We start from the raw sequence: 22,419 nt of genomic DNA, 5'->3' as shown, positions 1-22,419 counted from the left end.
GCATCAAAGACAGAGTGAAGAAGGCTACGATAGCCCTCTATACTTGCAAGAAGGCCATTGGGCTAAAATTAGGCATGAACCCAAGAATAGTCCAATGGATCTACCTAGCAATAGTTAGACCAATACTGCTCTACGGAGTCACAGTGTGGTGGACTGCCCTATCGAAGGGGACCATCACAAAACAACTAAGCAAGGTGCAGCGAACTGCAGCCCTAAGCATCAGTGGAGCTCTGAGCACAACGCCAACGGATGCGCTAAATGCTATACTTTGCCTGCAGAGCCCTGACCTTGCAGGTAAGGAGCAGTCAGAAATGGCAGCAATCCGTCTCAGAGACTCCGACCAATGGGTGTCACATCGCACCGGCCATGCATCCATCCTAAATGGAAACAACATCGTCCCTGCAAAAACGGACTACTGCGTTCCGAGGGAGTATACAGATACCCCCTTTGAGACAATCATCCCTCACAGAAACGACTGGCTTGAGGGACCACCTGGTCCAAAGGAAGCCATTCAAATTTTTACTGATGGCTCAAAGCTGGACAACAAGGTCGGAGGAGGAATATACTCCGAACTGCTGAACATAAGCTACTCCTTCAGGCTCCCGGATCACTGCAGTGTCTTCCAAGCGGAGGTCATAGCGATCAAGGAAGCTTTGAGCTGTCTTCAGGAACTAACCCCTGAGGCGACTCACATAAACATCTATAGTGATAGCCAAGCTGCAATCAAATCATTGAATGCGATAACGACAAGCTCGGCCACAGTTGCGAACTGTCGCAAATCTCTTCACGAGATGGCTTATCAGTTCGTCATCAGCCTAATATGGGTCCCGGGCCACCAGGACATTGAAGGCAACTGTATAGCAGATGAGCTGGCCAGAGCTGGAACAACAATCCCCCTTCTCAATGATAAGGAGGATATTCGTATGCCAATGGCCACCTGCAAGCTCAGAATAAAAGAACATTTTAAGAAACTTACAAATGACAGATGGCAAACTGTGCCACTAAGTCGCATAACTCGGCAAACATGGCCTAACATCAATAGGAAGCGCACCGATGAGCTCTGCAAACTCAGTAGGAGTAGGTTAGCTATTTAAAAAATCTCAAGAAGTTGGTTCTCCCTCTTCTCTTTCTAATTACTTAATAGCTCGGTCAAATTTCACTGTTCTTAATGCTCAATGCTATAGGAACTACCTACTTCGATGCAGGATACGTTTTTCACAGGACCCTAAACAGTTCTACAGCTTTGTAAACAGTAAGCGTAGAACGTCCGCGCATCCATCCATGCTATCATTTTTGAATATGTCGGCAAACAATGATCAGGCAATCGCCGATCTTTTTGCACAATTTTTCCAAACCACCTATTCCCAGGAAAGCTACCCAGGCACTATGTATCCATATAGTTTACCAAGGTCGAATGGCATTTTCTGCCCTATGTTAAATGAAGGCTCCTTACTTCATGAACTTAAATTAGTTAAGCCGGTATTTTCACCGGGCCCTGACGGAGTTCCCGGCTGTGTACTCAGGTACTGTGCCGAGTCTCTGTGCGGACCTTTGCTTAAATTATTCAATCTTTCCATCCATTCTTCTAGCTTTCCCCCCATCTGGAAGGAATCCTTTATAATTCCTCTCCATAAGAAAGGTAGCAAGTCTGACGCCAAAACTATAGAGGTATATCTAAGTTATCCGCTATTCCTAAAATGTTCGAGAAAATTTTAACTCCGCACTTGCAACATCTTTGCAAATCACTTATATCTCCAGCTCAGCACGGATTTATACGGCGACGATCAACAACCACTAATCTTTTAGAGTTCACCTCCTTTGTCATTAAAGGATTCCAAGGTAACTTGCAGACGGATGTTATTTACACTGACTTCAGTAAGGCATTCGATTCTGTAAACCACTCTCTTCTTGCACAAAAGCTCGACCTTCTAGGGTTTCCGCCCAATCTGTTGAGATGGATTTCTAGCTACCTGTGTTCTAGGTCTCAAAGGGTCCGTTTCAAAACTCCTTATCTTTACCTGTCATGGTTACATCTGGAGTACCACAGGGTAGCCATTACTTTTCACACTCTTTATTAATGACCTGCCTTCTGTCTTAACAAATTCTCTAATACTTATGTATGCGGATGATGTTAAGCTCTGTGTCCAGTATAAGGACATCTCATTTCACTCTCGCTTGCAATCTGATCTCAATAGCTTTCAGTCATGGTGTTGCGCAAATATGTTACACCTTAATGCCTCGAAGTGCAAAGTAATGACTTTTCATCGCTCCAGCCCCTTACTGGCACCTTACACCTTCTGCGGTAGTTCTCTTGAGAGAATTACATTAGTTGATGATCTTGGTGTTAAACTAGACCCCAAGTTAAAGTTTTCTGAACACATTTCTACCATGGTAAATAAAGCCATGGGTGTGCTTGGGTTTATAAAGAGGTGGTCAAAGGAATTTGATGACCCCTATATAACGAAGACTCTCTATATCTCGCTTGTTCGTCCGATTTTTAGAATACGGCTCATGTGTATGGTGCCCTCAGTACAACATACATCAGGACCGTATTGAATCAGTACAGAAAAAAACTTCTTATTATTTGCCCTACGGGGCCTCAACTGGGATGCAACTGTCAGACTGCCATCCTACCGTAGTAGACTTCTTTTAATAAATCTTCCATCCTTAGTTAGTCGTAGAAAAATGCTTGGTGTAATTTTTATGCACAACTTGATCAAGGGGGATGTAGACAGCCCTGACTTGTTGAGCCGCGTAAACTTTACGATTCCCATTAGACCCACTAGAAACTATATTCCTTTGTTCCTTCCAATGTGTAGATCGAATTATGCCTTGCACGAGCCCCTTTAGAGTGTTATGCTCGGATTATAATTCTCTCTATCACATTATATCCTCGACTCACTTCCTTCCTCTTCTTAAATCTCTTATACTAGCCTACCTCTCCCGTAGTTAATTTAATTTTTGACTTTGATAATTTTGCTTGCTTAGCTATAGTTGCTCTAGTTTAGTTGTGTTTAGTTCTAATTTTCCTCGAATATTAGCCTAACATCTATCTTTCCTGCATGCTCGCGACCGGTTCGGTTAATCGCGCCGCGCGTCATGCGGCAGCGCCCCTCGGTCGGTTGGGCGGGAGGAGGGCTGCGTTCTGCTGGGTTCCGCGCGTAACAGGCTTTGGCTTGGTGTCGCATGGGCCACTTGATGGTGCAGTCATTGCATATCAACGTCCAGACAAAAGAGGTGCAGCTCAGTCATACGCTCCCTTACGGGACACTGGCTAATAGGCACACATGCAAACAGGCTGGGAGCCCCTTATAACGATTTCTGTCGAAGCTGTAGAGATGAGGATGAGGAGGAGACTGTGGAACACCTGTTCTGCTCCTGCCCGGCTCTCAGTAGAAGGAGACTCCAATACTTGGGCGCTCCTTTTCTAAATGACATTTCGGACATGTCTACAATAAGTCCCAGACGGATCGCAGGCTTCATAAGGGCATCCGGATGGGATAATGGATAAAATAGGGTCTCACGGGAGAGAAGGGAGCGAAACATGCGGTATCACAATGGGCCGAAACCGGCCTAAGTGTGTCGGGTCTCTGACAATCCCCGACAGCCGCCTCAACCTAACCTAACCTAATGCTCAATGCTATAGGAACTACCTCCTTCGATGCAGGAAACGTTTTTCACACGACCCCAAACAGTTTTACAGCTGTGTAAACAGTAAGCGTAGCACATACGCACATCCATCCTCGCTATCATTTTTGAATATGTCGGCAAACAATGATCAGGCAATCGCCGATCTTTTTTGCACAATTTTTTCAAACCACCTATTCCCAGGAAAGCTACCCAGGCACTATGTATCCATATAGTTTACCAAGGTCGAATGGCATTTTCTGCCCTATGTTTAATGAAGGCTCCTTACTTCATGAACTTGAATTAGTTAAGCCGGTATTTTCACCGGGCCCTGACGGAGTTCCCGGCTGTGTACTCAGGTACTGTGCCGAGTCTCTGTGCGGACCTTTGCTTAAATTCTTCAATCTTTCCATCCATTCTTCTAGCTTTCCCCCTATCTGGAAGGAATCCATTATAATTCCTCTCCATAAGAAAGGTAGCAAGTCTGACGCCAAAAACTATAGAGGTATATCTAAGTTATCCGCTATTCCTAAAATGTTCGAGAAAATTTTAACTCCGCACTTGCAACATCTTTGCAAATCACTTATATCTCCAGCTCAGCACGGATTTATACGGCGACGATCAACAACCACTAATCTTTTAGAGTTCACCTCCTTTGTCATTAAAGGATTCCAAGGTAACTTGCAGACGGATGTTATTTACACTGACTTCAGTAAGGCATTCGATTCTGTAAACCACTCTCTTCTTGCACAAAAGCTCGACCTTCTAGGGTTTCCGCCCAATCTGTTGAGATGGATTTCTAGCTACCTGTGTTCTAGGTCTCAAAGGGTCCTTTTCAAAAACTCCTTATCTTTACCTGTCTTGGTTACTTCTGGAGTACCACAGGGTAGCCATTTAGGCCCTTACTTTTCACACTCTTTATTAATGACCTGCCTTCTGTCTTATCAAATTCTCGAATACTTATGTATGCGGATGATGTTAAGCTCTGTGTCCAGTATAAGGACATCTCATCTCACTCTCGCTTGCAATCTGATCTCAATAGCTTCAAAGGAATTTGATGACCCCTATATAACGAAGACTCTCTATATCTCGCTTGTTCGTCCGATTTTAGAATACGGCTCATGTGTATGGTGCCCTCAGTACAACATACATCAGGACCGTATTGAATCAGTACAGAAAAACTTCTTATTATTTGCCCTACGGGGCCTCAACTTGGATGCAACTGTGAGACTGCCATCCTACCGTAGTAGACTTCTTTTAATAAATCTTCCATAATTAGTTAGTCGTAGAAAAATGCTTGGTGTAATTTTTATGCACAACTTGATCAAGGGGGATGTAGACAGATTCCCATTAGACCCACTAGAAACTATATTCCTTTGTTCCTTCCAATATGTAGATCGAATTATGCCTTGCACGAACCCTTTAGAGTGTTATGCTCGGATTATAATTCTCTCTATCACATTATATCCTCGACTCACTCCCTTCCTCTTCTTAAATCTCTTATACTAGCCTACCTCTCCGTAGTTAATTTAATTTTTGACTTTAATAATTTTGCTTGCTTAGCTATAGTTGCTCTAGTTTAGTTGTGTTTAGTTCTAATTTTCCTCGGATATTAGCCTAACATCTATCTTTCCTGCATGCTCGCGACCGGTTCGGTTAATCGCGCCGCGTGTCATGCGGCAGCGCCCCTCGGTCGGTTGGGCGGGAGGAGGGCTGCGTTCTGCTGGGTTCCGCGCGTAACAGGCTTTGGCTTGGTGTCGCATGGGCCACTTGATGGTGCAGTCATTGCATATCAACGTCCAGACATAGGTGTTTATGTATGCATGTTTTTGCGGGCTGTGTATTTAATTTATTTATCTGTTGGTGCTGCGGCGGCGGGCTCGCGCCCGTGCACAGGCGTGACTTGGATTCTCGGGCCAGGGGATGGAATTTTTGCCTATCTGCGGGAGGCCTGCCGGTTCAATCTATCTTCTATGGGTTTTAAAATATTGAGTTTGGGATTCTTCCCCTTTGGAATGGACTCACTTCCTAATTATATGCTAATAAAAGGGTCCTCTAGATTTTCCCGCAGGTCTGTTTTCTTCTCCCGATTTGTTTCCGAACTTTTTGTTGTTCCACGGTCACACAAAAAAAATGCTCCAACACCGCCGATATTTAATTTTCAACTAAATGCAAGCTGCCCTATGCAGTCCCTCTTACTGCAGCTGATCTGTTCTCTTCTATTGCCCTTGAACCTAGTTCAAGGGCATGGCATGGCATTCTTGAGGGTATAGGTGAACTGGCTCGTGGATCCCGCAATATTCGAGCCTCTCTTAAATTCCCCCCTCTCTCTCACCGGCACCGTTGCCCGCCTTCCCCTTCGCCTATCGACCTGCCAACCTCCAAGAAAATACTGCCAAATCCGGTATTTTGCCTATCGATCTCCTTCGAATGCAACACCTCGCGAAAATTCAGGCGTAACTGGACGGAAGAATTATTCGCAAACACTCGAAGGAAGTGAAGGAGGGAGAAACAGACGGACGGACGAACAGACAGACATGGCTTAATCGACTCGACTATTGATGCCGATCAAGAATATATATATACAGTATATATATATATATAGTATATATATTCTTGATCTATTGCTATTTACTATATTTTATTGGTAACAACTTTTATTGATATATTTATTTTTTCCAACCCCCAAGGGTCTGGCCACCAACCCCCACCCCTCATTCTGCACATGTTGCGGCAGGTCAATTTCATACGCCAAGCCCCGAAAACAAAATCAAATCATCAAATCGAATTTTCGTTCCATCGCAGTTCAGCAAGTCAACGCACCAACACATAGATTGCTTGCCGTGTCCGTGTGAATGAAGACAAAACCGGTTTGGAGCGCTACAAAATCATTTGGTACACGCACTTATACAAATGTAGCTTCTAGCTGCGCTCTCTACACGCACTAATACCCATGTAGCTTGGGCTTCTAGCTGCGTGTTCTACACGCACTAATACTTGTAGCCGGGACTCCAGGCAGAGACCTGGGACTCCAAGACGCACATTTAGCGGTGACGTTTCGCTTATATGAAGCTGGCATGATGCAGAGTGTGCGAGCGAGAAAGAATGACATCAACAAGCAAGCATAATCAAAGCTGCTGGAAGGGGTGGGTGAAGCCACTGCAATTGAATTTCTTCATTCTGGCTATTATAAAGATCTGAGCCAATCTTAATTCGGGTATTCGAGGATGTGGATCAAGTTTCTAGTTGGTTTAATGGGAATCTTAAAGATTATGCGGCAAATTGTGCATAAATATTACCCCAAGCATTTTTCTACGGACAACTAAGAATGGAATGTTTGTTAGATGTAATCTACTACGGTAGGATGGCAGTCTCACAGTTGGATCCCAGTTGAGGCCACGCAGGGCTAAAAGTAAAAACTTTTTCTCCACTGATTCAATACGGCCCTGATGTATGTTGTACTGAGGCCACCATACACATGAGCTGTATTCTAATCATCAATTTAATCAACTCTCGAGACTGTTCTCCAGACTAGTTGCTCCTGCAGCTGCAGCTCCTGCAAGCTAGTCACTAATCCTCCGTTTCATGGCCAAGCCGCTTCAGGTACGACCGAAAGCAGTCGTGACCGTTCAGCATCTGAGCAACATAAAAGTCTACCTGTCCATTCTTCTGCTCCAGGCACACCCTGATATCCGGGTTAAGCCAGTGGGACCTGCGACCTTTGGTCGAGTGCTCGGCACGTCTGTGACACCTTTTCGTTGGCGTACTCCATACACTTCCTGTACGAGAGCCTGGTGTCCATCACGATCCCTAGGTATTTTAGGTATTGCGCTGGCCCTCTGACTGTCACGCCGCTCATTGCCTCAAAAAAATCTAGAACCCGAACCCGGTTTGTGGGCTACTGTGATTACACAGTCGCCAATTGGATAGGAAAATAGCGAGCTCGTGACGAAGGGAAGTCAAGGACTGAACCTGCACATCCTCGGTTAAATGTGACCGTAACGTCGAGGGTCGCAAAGGTCCTGCCTCTGCAATAAAGTCACTTGATATGATGAACTGAAATATTTCTATGATTTCTTATTTTCTTGACGATGCCGACAAGAAGGACCCGCTCACAATAACGTTCGATCGGGTTTTCGATTTATTTGCTAGTGACTAGTAGCTCGACCTTTTGTTATTGCCCGCCAGATTCGGAAACCACATTCGGCCCCCGAGACGAACCAGGCCATTGCATCATATACTTCGGACTCAGGCTCTTTCTACCTAATAACGTTCTTGCTCCTTAGTAGCTACTACCTTATACGGTCCTAAGAATTTTCCCTTGAGGTTTAGGTCACTCCTTATTCGGCTTTCTTAATCGCAACTACATATATCGTCCACTTTCTATTCCTTATCTTTCTTATTATACCCGGTACTCGAAGAGTAAATAGGGTATATTGTATTTGTGCACAAAGTGAATGTATGTAACGCACAGAAGGAAACGTCTCCGACCGCATAAAGTATATATATTCTTGATCAGCATCAATAGCCGAGTCGATTGAGCCATGTCTGTCTGTCCGTCCGTCTGTCCGTCCGTCTTGTTGAGCGCCTGGATCTCAGAGACCATAAAAGCTAGAGCCACCAAATTTTGCATCCATACTTCTGTATGCTCACACTGTTACAAGTGTATTTCAAAAATGAGCCACGCCCTCTTCCGCCCCCGCAAAAGGGCGAAAACCTCCCAAATCTACAATTTTAAAGATAAAAGAAAACTAAAAACGCCATTCCGTAGGGAATGACCATATCTATCTGATCACCAAATTGGGATTCGATTGGATCCACAATGATTGGCCACAATGAAGAAATTAAGTTGCAGTGGCTAAACCCACCCTGTCCAGCAGCTTTTGTTGCTTTTACACATTCTCTCATTCACACTCTGCTTCGCGCAGTGGCAGAGGCCTCTTCCCCTGACACGTCTCTGACTCATCTTCTGCCACGACTCTGCCGCTGCCTCTGCCCTGACTCTGCAGTGTGTGTCTCTAGGGGAGGGTGGCGAGCTAAAGGAGCGTGTTGGCGTGAGTAGTGTTGTTGATGTAGATGACAGATGAAGAGAAAATGTAAAATTTGACAAATAACCGCTAAGGTGCAGATGTAGTACTGAGTACCGGGTATAAGAGTTGTGACGCGGCTTAAGACGCGTCTCACAACGTTCCTCCTCGTTTTCTTATCTCCTTATGTTTTTCATGAACAAATTTCAGCAGCCCTTCCTTTTTACCTGGCTTTGCATTCACGAGAACGCATCTGACACCTCCATTGAACTTTCTCTTTAAACTCTGGGATATAGTATGACTTTTCTATTATATTATTCGTCTTCTTAGCTGACAAGCACATTCGAAATAACCTCGTTCTCAATTACTGACGGTACCACGACTAGCTCGAATCGAATTTATCGAATATTCGATGGTATCTAATATACCACTCTTTATAACTTTCTTTCCTCACCAGGTTGCAACGTCCAATCCTCATTAAATTCAGCTAAATCCAATACCCTTTCTAGTTTTAACAGTCCTTTCGCAATATCTTGGCTTATCTTTTACACCGATTTTCTCGACTAGCCCTTTTGTGACTTGTTTGTCACCCTTTGTTTTCCATCATCTGAGAAGTCATTTCTCAAACTACTTTATACCTGAGATGGAAGTCGCTGCATGAACCGTCCTTCATAGTTTATTATTTATCTTGTTTTTCCGATTTACTTCTGAGCATGAACGCAGTTCTACGTTTTGTTTCCTTCATAACGATTCTATCCAAAATAGTTCTGCCTAAAATTTCGTCAAAAGTCATATCATCTTCAATATGCACTGGCAGAGTTAAGCTACCAAAAGTCAGTACCAGGTCTTTTCATATTCTGACAAAGGTTTCCTGTCAAGACCTCATTACTTAGTTTAAGGAAAACACGTCTACCCATCTTACGGAGATTGACACCTATGTTTACTAGATCTTGAAATTCTACTACGAGATGAACATTGTTCAGTTCTAGAAAGAATACACCATCAAAGAATCCATTAAAGAATACACAAATTCGAGGAACGTTGCAACTTGTCTTTGTACCCGTTGACCTATCATGCGTTAAGGATATTTGAACGGCAAATTTCTGCTTCAATTATTTCTTAAGTAAATCCCAATCTCTAATATTTTTCTGCCTGCGTTCAAATAATTTTAGCAGTTCCGCCTAGTACCTGTTTCGAATAAATAAACAACTGAATCTTACTCAACTGCACTGTTTTCGGACATTGTTCTAACTCGTTTACCATCAACATCTGGGCTATTTGTTCATGAGAATATGGAGACGGTACCTTCGACTTCTTTTAGTTTAAACAAAGATCTGTTCTGTGTCGTGGCAGTTACTGGTCATTTAATTGCAGTGGTTGTTTACTTCTTTAGCTCTGATAGCTTCGAGCGCAACTCGCATTAAACTAATATCTCTAATTAGCTTTTAACTAATTTTTTTAAATTCACTGGTTTCAGTGTGAGCATACAGATGTCTGGATGCAAATTTGGAGGCTCTGGCTTTTATAGTCTCTGAGATCCAGGCGCTCAACAAGACGGACAGACAGACAGACATAGAATCGGCTATTGATGCTGATCAAGAATATATATACTTTATGGGGTCGGAAACGTTTTCTTCTGTGCGTTACATATGTACATCCACTTTGTGCTCAAATACAATATACCCTATTTACTCTTTGAGTACCGGGTATAAAAACTGAGTTATTCTAAGATGTAAATAAGGTATATGTAAATTATTAAGTTTCTCTAAGGTGGCTTCGGCCAACGGATATGAGATACGATATTGATGTTCAGATATTTTATTGCCGGCACTACAGGCTCGGTAGAATATGAGTGTAAAACTATGTAAATCGACAACTAAAACACTGCTATCACTGCACTTGCCGATACCCTGCGATTGGTGGGGAGTGTTAACTTCTCCCCCTCTACAAGAGTGGTCGCCCTCGAACCTCTCAAGTTCTCTATGATTGCGTTGACCAGAACCAACTCCCTTTTCCTCTTGAGTAGGGATCTGAGATAGAGGATGATGCCGATGACTCCACAGAAGGTTACTCCTACTCCAATGGTAAGGATGGGATTCACCTTGCCCATTGTGGATCGTTCAATCTCCCTGACGTAGTTGCGGTTGTCCTCGCTGAGCTGGTGTAAGAATGGTAGACTCAGGACCTTGTGGTGCTCCATGATGTTCATGGCAAGCACCGAGGCTATTCCGAAAACGGGAGCCGTTAATAATGGCAAAGTCGTCGAAGGCGACTAGTTGCGTCCCGGAGGTTTAAACCAACGTATCGGAGTCACAACTGATCAAGAAGGGTCTGTTGTTGATGATGATGACCCCATCGTCCACGAGGGTGATGGGCTCCAGGTGGCTGGGTTGAGAGCGACAATGCGCTGTGCCTCCGGAGTGTAGACCTTGCGCGCAGGAGCCCTCCGATTCCCTTCTTCAGAACGTGGTGATAGTAGTAATGGTGCAGCCCGTAACGGCCCACACCTGGCTTCCGCACTCGACCACGACGTTGTCCTTAAGTTGCAGTATGGTACCGTTGTGCTCAACCGGGAATAGCGTGACCTTCTTACAAGCTAAAATTACTCTAGGGTACCCAATAATAAAATGGATAATATTATTTGATTGTAAGACCTTAATACTGGATACTTCTAAGTAATAGATTTGAAATTATGACCCCTGTTTTAGAATTGTTTTAGTGAGGATGGTTTCTATGTTAGCATGGTCAAGTAGAGAAGGGTTTACCAATTTGTCTTTGGCCAAGGTGATTGTGAGCATTAAATTACCTATGTAATTCTGTGATAAGAATTATATTTCTGGCTAAAAGTGTTTCGTACAAGTGGGCAGTGTTGAAGTGTTCCCTTTCTGTTCTATGCTTAGAATCTTATCACCGTATCTGTAAGAGTGTTTAGTTGGCCCTGAATCTTCGTGTTTATGGAAATCTGCCTATTATTCGATTGGACTAGCTGCGCTTTCGTAATCCTAATATTCTCCAAGTCTGAGGCGTCTGGTGTACCGGCCACTACCTTGAAGGCCGTCCCTAGGAAGTCTAGACTCCTTTCTCTCCCATGGTGAATCCCATTGTTGGTTAGCATGTCTTTGACATGGTTTGAGTCAGCTTCCAAAAGTAATCTCATGAAAAGGTCTGTCATCTTAGCGGTCTCGTCAGCAATGCATCCGTATTCTGTTAAGTTTGTGGTGTGCCTAATGTAATCTAGCTCCTCCCACACTAGTACAGTCCCATCTGTGATGGAAATATAGTGGGAGTGAGAGTAGTCAGTGATGCGGGCCACAACTATTGTAAAGAGGTCAAGTATCCAGAGAAATTTGTAATATTGTAATGTTGTCTTAATGGACCACCCTCCCACTAATCAGGACTGTTGTCCCCAAGTCCGCCTCCACAGCTTCTTCCACGTATAGCGGAGTCAACTTGTTCCCGAGGCGTCTGTTAGATTTTACCAACCCCTTTTCTCCTACCCTAAAAACTCTGCATTGTCGCGTCTAGTTTACTCGGTTATTTTGCATAATCTGAGCTTTTTGAACCTTATTCTGTTTTTCCTTGTAGGCACCTGCTTCAGCAGAGTGAAAAATGTGTACTGGCCTTTTATTAGGACCGAATGTATTGACCTGTTGTACTCTACAGTTGCCTGCAAGAATAGATCGACGGTGTCGGTGATGCCCTTAGCCATTTTGAGGCACCTGGCAATTTCCACCAGAGTAAGGTTCCAACCTTTCCACCTGGCCGTTCGAGATACTGTGGAGTGGAGACGCGTTGGGATGAGACTCCGAAGTTATTTTGAGAAAGAGACCTGATCGTCTCAGAATTAAGTGAGGGCTCGTTGTCGCAATATATCTGCTTTGTATTAGGGAATACATTCATAAGCTATAAGTGCGGAGCCTTTAGGTCCGCAATGGTGCGGGAAGCTATTGGCTGCGTGATGGCAATTTTCGAGAACTTGTCCACACATGTCAGGAAGTATTTCCTATCGGTTGAGACTATATCAACATGCAGCATTTCTCCCGTGCATGAAGGAATTGTCGTCGTGCCCATCTCCTGTTTCCTAGGGTGTCTGTCATACTTTGCTCGGGAGCAAATCTTACAGTTCATGACTACCTACCTGGGAAAATAGTAATCGGTCCTAACCTGTTTTACATTTTCCTGAGCGGCTCTCATTATCATCAAATACGTCTGCGATAAGATTCTTGCAATGCCAAAATCTTGTCGACGGAAAGGCTCTTACCAACTCATGCTGAACGCATGCTAGAGTTGGGAAAACGCAATGGATCGCATTTACGACCTGCGGCTTTACTATCGATTTAATGATAGCGACAAGGGCGGCTTTGTCTGTAAAGTGTACGATATGCCGAGTCTTTTCCCCGAAGAGAATGAAGACTTGCTTTAGAGGGAATTGGCCTTCCTCTCGGACTATCTGGTTTCTAAAACAATTGACGGGCTTATCTGTCGTTTGTATAGTATAGGACAGCGATACCTCGCTATGAACCGACGCTGCGTCCGACTGTATGGCGCTTTCCAACGCATTGACATTTTGTCGAGACAGTGCGACAGCAACGTGATTATCTTTGCCTGGCTTATAGAAAAGCTTGGCCCCAAGCTCGTCAATGCGAGCTAGCGCTTTATTTTAGCGTTGGGATTGCTTTCACACACCGCAAATGTAAGCGGCTGGTGGTCTGTAAAGATGTTTATGTCCCTTACCCCATAGAGGTAGTGGCGAAGTTTGGCTAGGACCCACACGATGGCCAGCAACTCACGCTAGTTAGTCGCGTAGTTTGCCTCCCTGTCTTTTAGAGCTCGGGATATCATCGTGATTGGTTTCCCATTTTGGAAAAGGATTGCTCCTATGCCATAGGCTGAAGCGTCCGTAGTTAAGTCAAAGGGTTTTTTAAAGTCAGGATACATCAACTGATTACATCTTCTGATGCAAGGATGTTCTTGAGCTTTTGGAACGAACGGCGCTGAGCCTCGTTAAGGTCAATCTCGATTTTCTTTGACATTTCACATTTCAGAATATCTGAGAATATCTTTTATGAAACAACGGTAGTAGCTGGCAAGGCCCAAAGATTACCTAATTTCTAAAACTGTATTTGGCTTTGCGTAATGCTGGCTACCTTTTACCTTCTCTCGGTCTTTCTTTGAGCCATTGCTTGTCTCAATGACCCTGAGGTACTCGACGCTTTCTTTAAAAAATTTGTGACTTCTCTTGAGCTATTCTCATGTTTGCCTCGTATAGGCTATTCAGTATCCAATCAACACGTCTCACATGGTCGTCTTGGGCCGTCATCGACGTAGACGTAGCAAAACATCATCGATTGCGCTCTGGAAAATGCTTCCCGCATTCCGAAGACCGAAGGGCAGTCGGCAAAATTCACGGAAAATTAGGTTTTTTCTCTGTCGCACTCCGCCAAAGCTATTTGGTGGTAACCGGATTTTATGTCGAGTGTGGTGAAATATTTGTCCGACCCCAGGTTGGCTAAGATCATTGAGATGATCGGCATGGGGCATTTGTCGGCGACTGTCTTCTCGTTGAGTTTCCGAAAGTCCATTACTTTTTTGTCCACCACCCATATGGGATTGTTATACGGTTATATTGTTATATGGACCTGCGAATAATGTTGTCCTTTAAGAGGTTCCTGACCTCGGATTCAACAAAATTTGCTACACCCACGGGTAAGGTAAAGCTTGGAGTATATGGGCTCGTTGTCCACCGTGCGAATGGTGGCAACGACCGAAGTGTTGTAAGGTAGTGTCCCCTTAGGGTCGGCAAAAGCCGCACTCCTTCTACTCAATATCTGCATAAATTTCTCTTTTATGGCTGGTGGTGCGTCGACGTCAACTTCGTTAGTCTGGTTGACGTCAGTGCACTTGTGGAATTTGATGGCCTCGGTCGTGTTACCGAATCTGAGTGTTCCATCTTTTAAGCACAATGTTGCCCTTATCTGCGTTGGCAGGTCGAGACCAATTATGTTAATAGGGATTCTTATTCGTTCCGTTGACAAAATGGGAACGGTGTTTCTACCGGAATGACGCCCCGAAGTCGCTTGTGCGAGTGGCTTGATTTAGTTCTTCGACGCGCCCGTGTCTATTAATAACTTCATGTTAACCCCCTCTACTTTCCGCCAGAGGAATGGCAGCAGGGACTTTCCCCTAAAAAATTGATCGAGTCTCTCTCGTAATCGTTCTCCTCGCCAGCCCCTATTTCGGCGACTGCCTATGCAGCGGCCTCACTGTAGCTGCCCTGGTCTTGGTGGTTACCCGTGGCAATATGTTCCACTCTTTGCCTCCAGTTCACAGCGGTACGCATTGACGCGTCTTGTTTTCTTGTGAAATTGTTATTTCACCTCCCCGACCTCAATGGCTTTTGGTAGGCCGTGGTCTGTCTGAATTTTGACGAGGAAGGGTCCACGTCCATCGCGTTGTTGGTTGAAGCCACTTTGCTGGTCATTAAATCAGCGCTTGAGGTTTGCGCTCACCCTGCCTATGAGATTTCTCTTCAAATGCCCTGTCGTAGTTTGCAGCTAGATCGCAGCGATCCTCGCTGGATTCTGCTGACTGGGCGAGGGCCAGAGCGGAAAAAACCGGCGTTCTACCTCTTCTCAAGTCCGAAAAAAATACCTCTAAGGCATCCTCCCTGGCTTTGTTGTTACAGACGTTTGCCGCGTCTGCCGAGTGAGCCATCATGTTTTTTATACCCGGTACTCGAAGAGTAAATAGGGTATATTGTATTTGTGCACAAAGTGAATGTATGTAACGCACAGAAGCAAACGTTTCCGACCCCATAAAGTATATATATTCTTGATCAGCATCAATAGCCGAGTCGATTGAGCCATGTCTGTCTGTCCGTCTGTCCGTCTGTCCGTCCGTCCGTCTTGTTTGTCGGCTAGTTCTCAGAGACTATAAGAGCTAGAGCCACCAAATTTTGGCACCAGACTGCTGTATGCTCACACTGAAACCAGTGTATTTTAAAAATGAGCCCCGCCCCCTTCCGCCCCCGCAAAAGGGCGAAAACCTCCCAAATCTACAATTTTGAAGATAACAGAAAACTAAAAACGCCATTCCGTAGGGAATGACCATATCTATCAGATCACCAAATTGGGATCCGATTGGATAATTATTATAGCCACAATGAAGAAATTAATTTTCAGTGGCCAAACCCACCCTGTCCCGCAGCTTATAGCAGCACACTCTGCTTCGCGCAGTTTATGGCCTCTGCCCCTGACACTTCTCTGCCGCTGCCTCTGCCGCTGCCTCTGCCGCTGCCTCTGCCGCTGCCTCTGCCGCTGCCTCTGACTCTGCCGCGACTCTGCCCTGACTCTGCAGTGTGTGTTTCTAGGGGAGGGTGGCGAGCTAAAGGAGCGTGTTGGCGTGAGTAGTGTTGTTGATGTAGATGACAGATGAAGAAAAAATTTAAAATTTGACAAATAACCGCTAAGTTGCAGATGTAGTACTGAGTGCCGGGTATAAAAGTTGTGACGCGTAAGAAGCGTCTCACACGTCCCTTCTCGTTTTGTTTGTAATGATAGAGAGCTGTCTCTCAATCTCGTCATAGTACTCTGTCAGAGATAGGTTTCCCAGAGCATAAGCTATCTAATCTATTAATGATGACCTTGAAATTCAAGACCCTGTTAAAAGAAGATAAAATATTGTTTGTGACCCCTTTCACCTTATTTCTCATGATACCTGTTGCCATGTGATGCCCAGTGCTGGCCTCATAGTGCTCGACATAGCGACATAGTGTTCTCGTGTCCCGTCGAAGTCTTGGAGGGATTTTACCATGTCAAGTGAATGATCGCACTCGACCCCAGGCCTAATAGATATTTTTTGAAACACCTCTACCTCTGGCACGGTCAGAGGCCCGTTCATAGCCGCTCGTAATTGATCAATAGTGGTTAACATTTTCTGGAGTCTGGCCTCATGGTTGTTCGGTGTGGCCTGTATGGCCGCTAGTATTTCAGGTTCCATGGTCTTTGGTGTTTTCTGAGTCGGCCGTCTGTCAATGTCGGTAAGTCGGAGGCCCTCCATAAGGGATTTTAAGCTATCGTAATCTCTTTCCTCGTTTCTCATATGATGCGAACTACTACTTTTAGCAGCACTCTATGAAACAACAAGCTATCGTAATCTCTTTCCTCGTTTCTCATATGATGCGAACTACTACTTTTAGCAGCACTCTATGAAACAACAACACTGCAGTCCATATCATAAATAGCGTGGGCCAAGAGAGAACTGAGTGACTCTCATAATAATGTTTAAAAAGAAACTAAACGCACTCTTTTATCTTTTTTTTTAACTCCTCACTGTTTGGGATTTTGTGGAAAGGAACTATTTAGGAGCTCCGTGATTTGTTTCTTGTATATTTTTTATTTATTTATTTAATATCAATATATTTTTCTGTACACGGGGACTTTTTATGGGCTGACATAAAAAACATACAGAACAATTCACTTACATTCTTTATTTTCCTTCTGGCTGCTGCGTTGTTTAAATAAAATTAATTAATTTTCTCGACCGGTTGAGCGCTGGTCCACGGTAAGCGTCAGTTTGTTGTACTTTAATTGTTTTCTTTTGAGGCGAGGGTGGGCCCTTCAGATCATGTTGGTGGCAGCTAGGGATGCCCTTCTTTTCCTTTTTTTTATACCCGGTACTCGAAGAGTAAATAGGGTATATTGTATTTGTGCACATAACGGTTGTATGTAACGCACAGAAGGAAACGTCTCCGACCCCATAAAGTATATATATTCTTGATCAGCATCAATAGCCGAGTCGATTGAGCCATGTCTGTCTGTCCGTCTGTCCGTCTGTCCGTCTGTCCGTCCGTCTTGTTGAGCGCCTGGATCTCAGAGACCATAAAAGCTAGAGCCACCAAATTTTGCATCCAGACTTCTGTATGCTCACACTGTTACAAGTGTATTTCAAAAATGAGCCACGCCCTCTTCCGCCCCCGCAAAAGGGCGAAAACCTCCCAAATCTACAATTTTAAAGATAAAAGAAAACTAAAAACGCCATTCCGTAGGGAATGACCATATCTATCTGATCACCAAATTGGGATCCGATAGGATCATTATTATGGCCACAATGAAGAAATTAAGTTGCAGTGGCTAAACCCACCCTGTCCAGCAGCTTTTGTTGCTTTTACACATTCTCTCATTCACACTCTGCTTCGCGCAGTGGCAGAGGCCTCTTCCCCTGACACGTCTCTGACTCATCTTCTGCCACGACTCTGCCGCTGCCTCTGCCCTGACTCTGCAGTGTGTGTCTCTAGGGGAGGGTGGCGAGCTAAAGGAGCGTGTTGGCGTGAGTAGTGTTGTTGATGTAGATGACAGATGAAGAGAAAATGTAAAATTTGACAAATAACCGCTAAGTTGCAGATGTAGTACTGAGTACCGGGTATAAGAGTTGTGACGCGGCTTAAGACGCGTCTCACAACGTTCCTCCTCGTTTTTTTTTGATTTATTGAATGTTTAACGTTATACGTTTAATGTTATAAGAAAATTCGAATTATTTGTGACAGAATTTCCGCAACTTTTTTTTTTTGAATGAATCGAAACAGCTCGACAGCGACGAATGCACTGTAACGAACTGTTTTAGTTTTGGTTTTTAATTTTTAGCCCCACGTTGGACTCCAATTATTAAGTTTCTCTAAGGTACCGTGGCTTCGGCCAACGGAAGTGAGAGACGATGTTGATGTTCAGATATTTTATTGTCGGCTCGGTTGAATATGAGTGTACAACTAAATTGACAACTAAAACACTGCTATCACTGCTGCTAGACGGGGCCTGCCAGATGTCGTCTGCCAGACGCAGCCCAGTTCTACTCGATGCCCGTCCGCTCCAGCGCTGTATCAGCATTCTTACAAAGTAAGAACATTGCCGATACCCTGCCGTTGGTGGGGAGTGTTAACTCGTACATAGTGAGTATTGTGTTTTAACAATATACTTAATATATGCTTATGTAATATATTTTGAAAGTGTATGTGTATTGTGTTTTGTGTAATACACATATATAAATATACTGTATTTATGGGAAATAACGGATGTAAGTAACGCACAGAAGGAAGCGTGTCCGACCCCACAAAGTACATACATATGTATATTCTTGTATATACATTTTTTCTACATCTGTCATCTACATCAATGTACATCATTCTCACGCCAACACGCTCTTTTTGCTGGCCCCCCTCCCCAAGAGCCATACTCTATACGAAGCAGAGTGTGAATGAGAGAATGTGCATAAAACAAAATAAAGCTGCTGGACTGGGTGGGTTTAGCCACTGCATCAATTTCTTCATTCTGGCTAAATTAAATATGAAATTTTATCCCAATTCAATGATCTGATAGATATGGTCATTCCCTACGATTTGGCTTTTTTAGTTTACTCGTATCTTCAAAATTGTAGCTGTGGGAGATTTTCGTATTTTGTGTGGGCGAATTTTTGAAATACACTGGTTTCAGTGTGAGCATACAGCAGTCTGGAGGCAACATTTTGTCACTCTAGCTTTTATAGTCTCTGAGATCCTGCGGTGTGTGGATCTAGGGAAGGGGGGCGAGCTAAAGGAGTGTGTTGGTGTGAGAAGTGTTGGAGATGTAGATGACAGATGAAGGAAAAATGTAAAATTTGACAAAAAACCGCTAAGGTACACATGTAGTACTGAGTACCGGGTATAAAAGTTGTGAAGCGTCTCACACGTCCCTTCTCGTTTGCTTTTATGGTCCTGACTGACATCGACACGGAAATGCCCATAGACTATGTTCTATACAAGTACCGACTATAAACACTTACCGTTTGTTACCTTCAAAGTCTTCCAGCTCGACTCTCAGAGTATACTCCTCATTGTTCGTCAACATATAAATATTTTCATTTCCCAACCAAAACTCCTTCGATGGTTCACCAAATCCGTTTTTGTAATCTGACCAATCTCGATTAAAGTTTTCACGTGGCTCCCCAAAGTCATCACGTCTTTGAATCACCTAAAAATGAAATTATCATTGAGCCGATTCGATGATGAAACTTATTGGAACTGAAATTTGATGTGAATGAAGTTTTTACCGTCCAGCCTCCATCAGAAATTTCCTGTTCACAGTATACTTTCAGGAACCAATATGTTGTGCCTCGAATTTGTAAGTAAAAAACTCCAGAGCTTTTCATTCCGGCATTCAACAAGTCCACACACGAAAATCCCTATAAATATACAAGGGGATACGTTAAATCTAAATATGAATATTTGCATTTATAAAATAAATAGATTTCAGGAACTCAAAAACGCCTGAGCTGTTTTTTAATAATGTTTGATCTGTCTTCCGTAAGCGTAGATAGGCACATATGTAAGTCGAACTCATGCTAACGATCGCGCATTCGTAGGGGAATGAGTCAGGGTGGTTAGACAACCTACAGACGCTCACGACACTCTTGTTTCCTTTTTTTTTATACGCGGTACTCGAAGAGTAAATAGGGTATATTGTATTTGTGCGAATAACGGTTGTATGTAACGCACAGAAAGAAGAAGCCTCTCACACGACCCTTCTTGTGTCTCTTTTTGTTCTATTCCGGTTGTCTCCCTCGCTTTGAATTAATTTTGCACTAGTCAAACTAGTGAATAAGCACCCTAGCACCCTGAAAGTTAGGGGAGGAATACGCCTGTGCAGATAAAAACCTGTGTATTATCTCTGTATGCACTGTTTCTTTTAAGTCTAGTGTAAAACCATAACGAATCTGATACCGCCGACAACATTGATTAAACCCATATCTGCAGGAAACAAAAGAGGGGCGGTTGTCTATACATTTGAGTATTATAAGTATTCAGTATGAGTATGGAAACCCATCTAACACTACCATTTGCACATTCCGCACTTTGAAAATATGTTTAATGATAATTTTTATACCCGGTACTCGAAGAGTAAATAGCGTACATTGTATTTGTGGGGAATAACGGATTTTTGTAACGCACAGAAGGAAACGTTTCCAACCCTATAGTGTATATAGATCCTTGATCAGCATCAATAGCCGAGTCGATTGAGCCCTGTCTGTCTGTCTGTCCGTCCTTATGAGCGCCAAATACTCAGAGACCATAAGAGATAGGGCAAACCAAGTTTTGCATCCAGATTTCTGTATGCTCACACTGTTACAAGTATAAAAAAAAAACAAAAATGAGCCCCGCCCCCTTCCACCACCGTAAAGGGCGAAAATCTCACACAGCCACAATTTTGAAGATAAAAGAAAACTAAAAACGCCATTCCGTAGGGAATGACCATATCTACCAACCGAATTTGGATCAGATTGGATCATTATTATAGACAGAATGAAGAAATTGATTTGCAGTGGCTAAACCCACCCCGTCCAGCAGCTTTGCTTATTTTTTGCACATTCTCTCATTCCACACTCTGCTTCGTGCAGTGTGCGGCTCTAGCGGAGGAGGGCAAGCTTAAAGAGCGTGTTGGCGTGAGAAGTGATGTAGATGTAGATGACATATGTAGAAAAATTTTAAATGTAACATTTAAAAAAAAAACCACTAAGGTACGGATGTCCTACTGAGTACCGGGTATACAAGTAGTGACGCATAAGAAGCGTCTCACACGTCCCTCCACGTTTTAACTCATATTGAACCAATTGAACACAATGAACACAAATGGGAAACTTTTGAACGTTCTTTTTAGGAGACAGACTTAGGTCGTGAAGGGCTTGAATGATCATTTTCTCATTCGTTGAATTTGCAAAATACCACCGAAGACTTTTATAAATATTCAAAATGTGCAATTAGGACCGGATTTCCTCAAAATAATTCCATAGCTATTGAAACTTAACAGTCGAAACTAATCAAAAACTTACACAAATGGTATGATTCGTAACATAGTATAACTGCCTTTTTGTAACCCCAAAAACACTGCCTACAGATGCATTTTCACACAGCAAGATAATAATCACGACAAGAGCTGCAGGGTGATCTAGATCTATACGAATATGGGAAAAAACCAAAGTAAGAATTAACGAGGAACATTTTTAAACCAGAATTTTTAAACAAACTTTTGCCTACGACCATTTTTTAAAACGGTCTGAAAAAGATGCATCGGCTTCGGACTTTCTCAGTTCGCTCTTCGCTCAACCACGAGAGCAACAAAAATATTTGTTCTGTTCTGAGAGCGAGTTGGATTTCTTCGTTTGTCTCTGTCCTTTTCGTGAGAAGAAACCCTGGTTGATCTTTGTTTACGAGCTCTGGTTTAAACTCAAAATGTCGTAAAAAATACTGCACAAAAACCATAATTTTTGCATTTCAAAGCATATTTCCCTGACGGTGCGCTAAAACCACAAAGTGCTTGGGTTCAGTTTTTAGCTGCTTCAATCAGCTTTTCAGATAAAGTTCTTTACAACCAGCTTTAAGATACTTAAGTTATGTGAAAAAACAAACCGCTACCTCTGAAAAAACCATAAAAAAATACCACTTTCAAAAATATACAAAAAAAAGTTATGCCATAGAAAACGAGAAGGGACGTGTGAGACGTTTCTTACGCGTCACAACTTTTATACCCGGTACTCAGTAGACCATCACTTTCACCAAAATTTACATCTACATCACTTCTCACGCCAACACGCTCCTTTAGCTGTATTTCAAAAATGAGCCACGCCCCCTTCCGCCTCCGCAAAAGGGCGAAAACCTCCCAAATCTATAACGCCATTCCGTAGGGAATGTCCATATCTATCAGATCACCAAATTGGGATACGATTGGATCAATATTATAGC

General features: G+C 43.4%; 1 protein-coding gene across 5 annotated transcripts in view; it reads right to left on the bottom strand.

The window, feature by feature from the left end:
• LOC117892558 (protein O-glucosyltransferase 2) overlaps positions 1 to 22,419 on the bottom strand; it is a 74,359-nt gene that overhangs the window by 10,221 nt on the left and 41,719 nt on the right. For all 5 annotated transcript variants that reach the window (XM_034798873.1, XM_034798871.1, XM_034798872.1 and 2 more), the window contains 2 exons: positions 19,734 to 19,865; positions 19,467 to 19,654 (listed from right to left, as the gene is read on the bottom strand). In XM_034798873.1, coding sequence (XP_034654764.1) covers positions 19,467 to 19,654; positions 19,734 to 19,865 — 320 coding nt within the window. The remainder of the gene's footprint in view (positions 1 to 19,466; positions 19,655 to 19,733; positions 19,866 to 22,419) is intronic.

This window comes from Drosophila subobscura, chromosome E (genome assembly GCF_008121235.1).
Source record: "Drosophila subobscura isolate 14011-0131.10 chromosome E, UCBerk_Dsub_1.0, whole genome shotgun sequence".
In the NCBI taxonomy this organism is placed as follows: domain Eukaryota; kingdom Metazoa; phylum Arthropoda; class Insecta; order Diptera; family Drosophilidae; genus Drosophila; species Drosophila subobscura.
The sequence above is the reverse complement of the archived record's forward strand: the minus strand, read 5'-3'. Positions and strand labels throughout refer to the sequence as shown.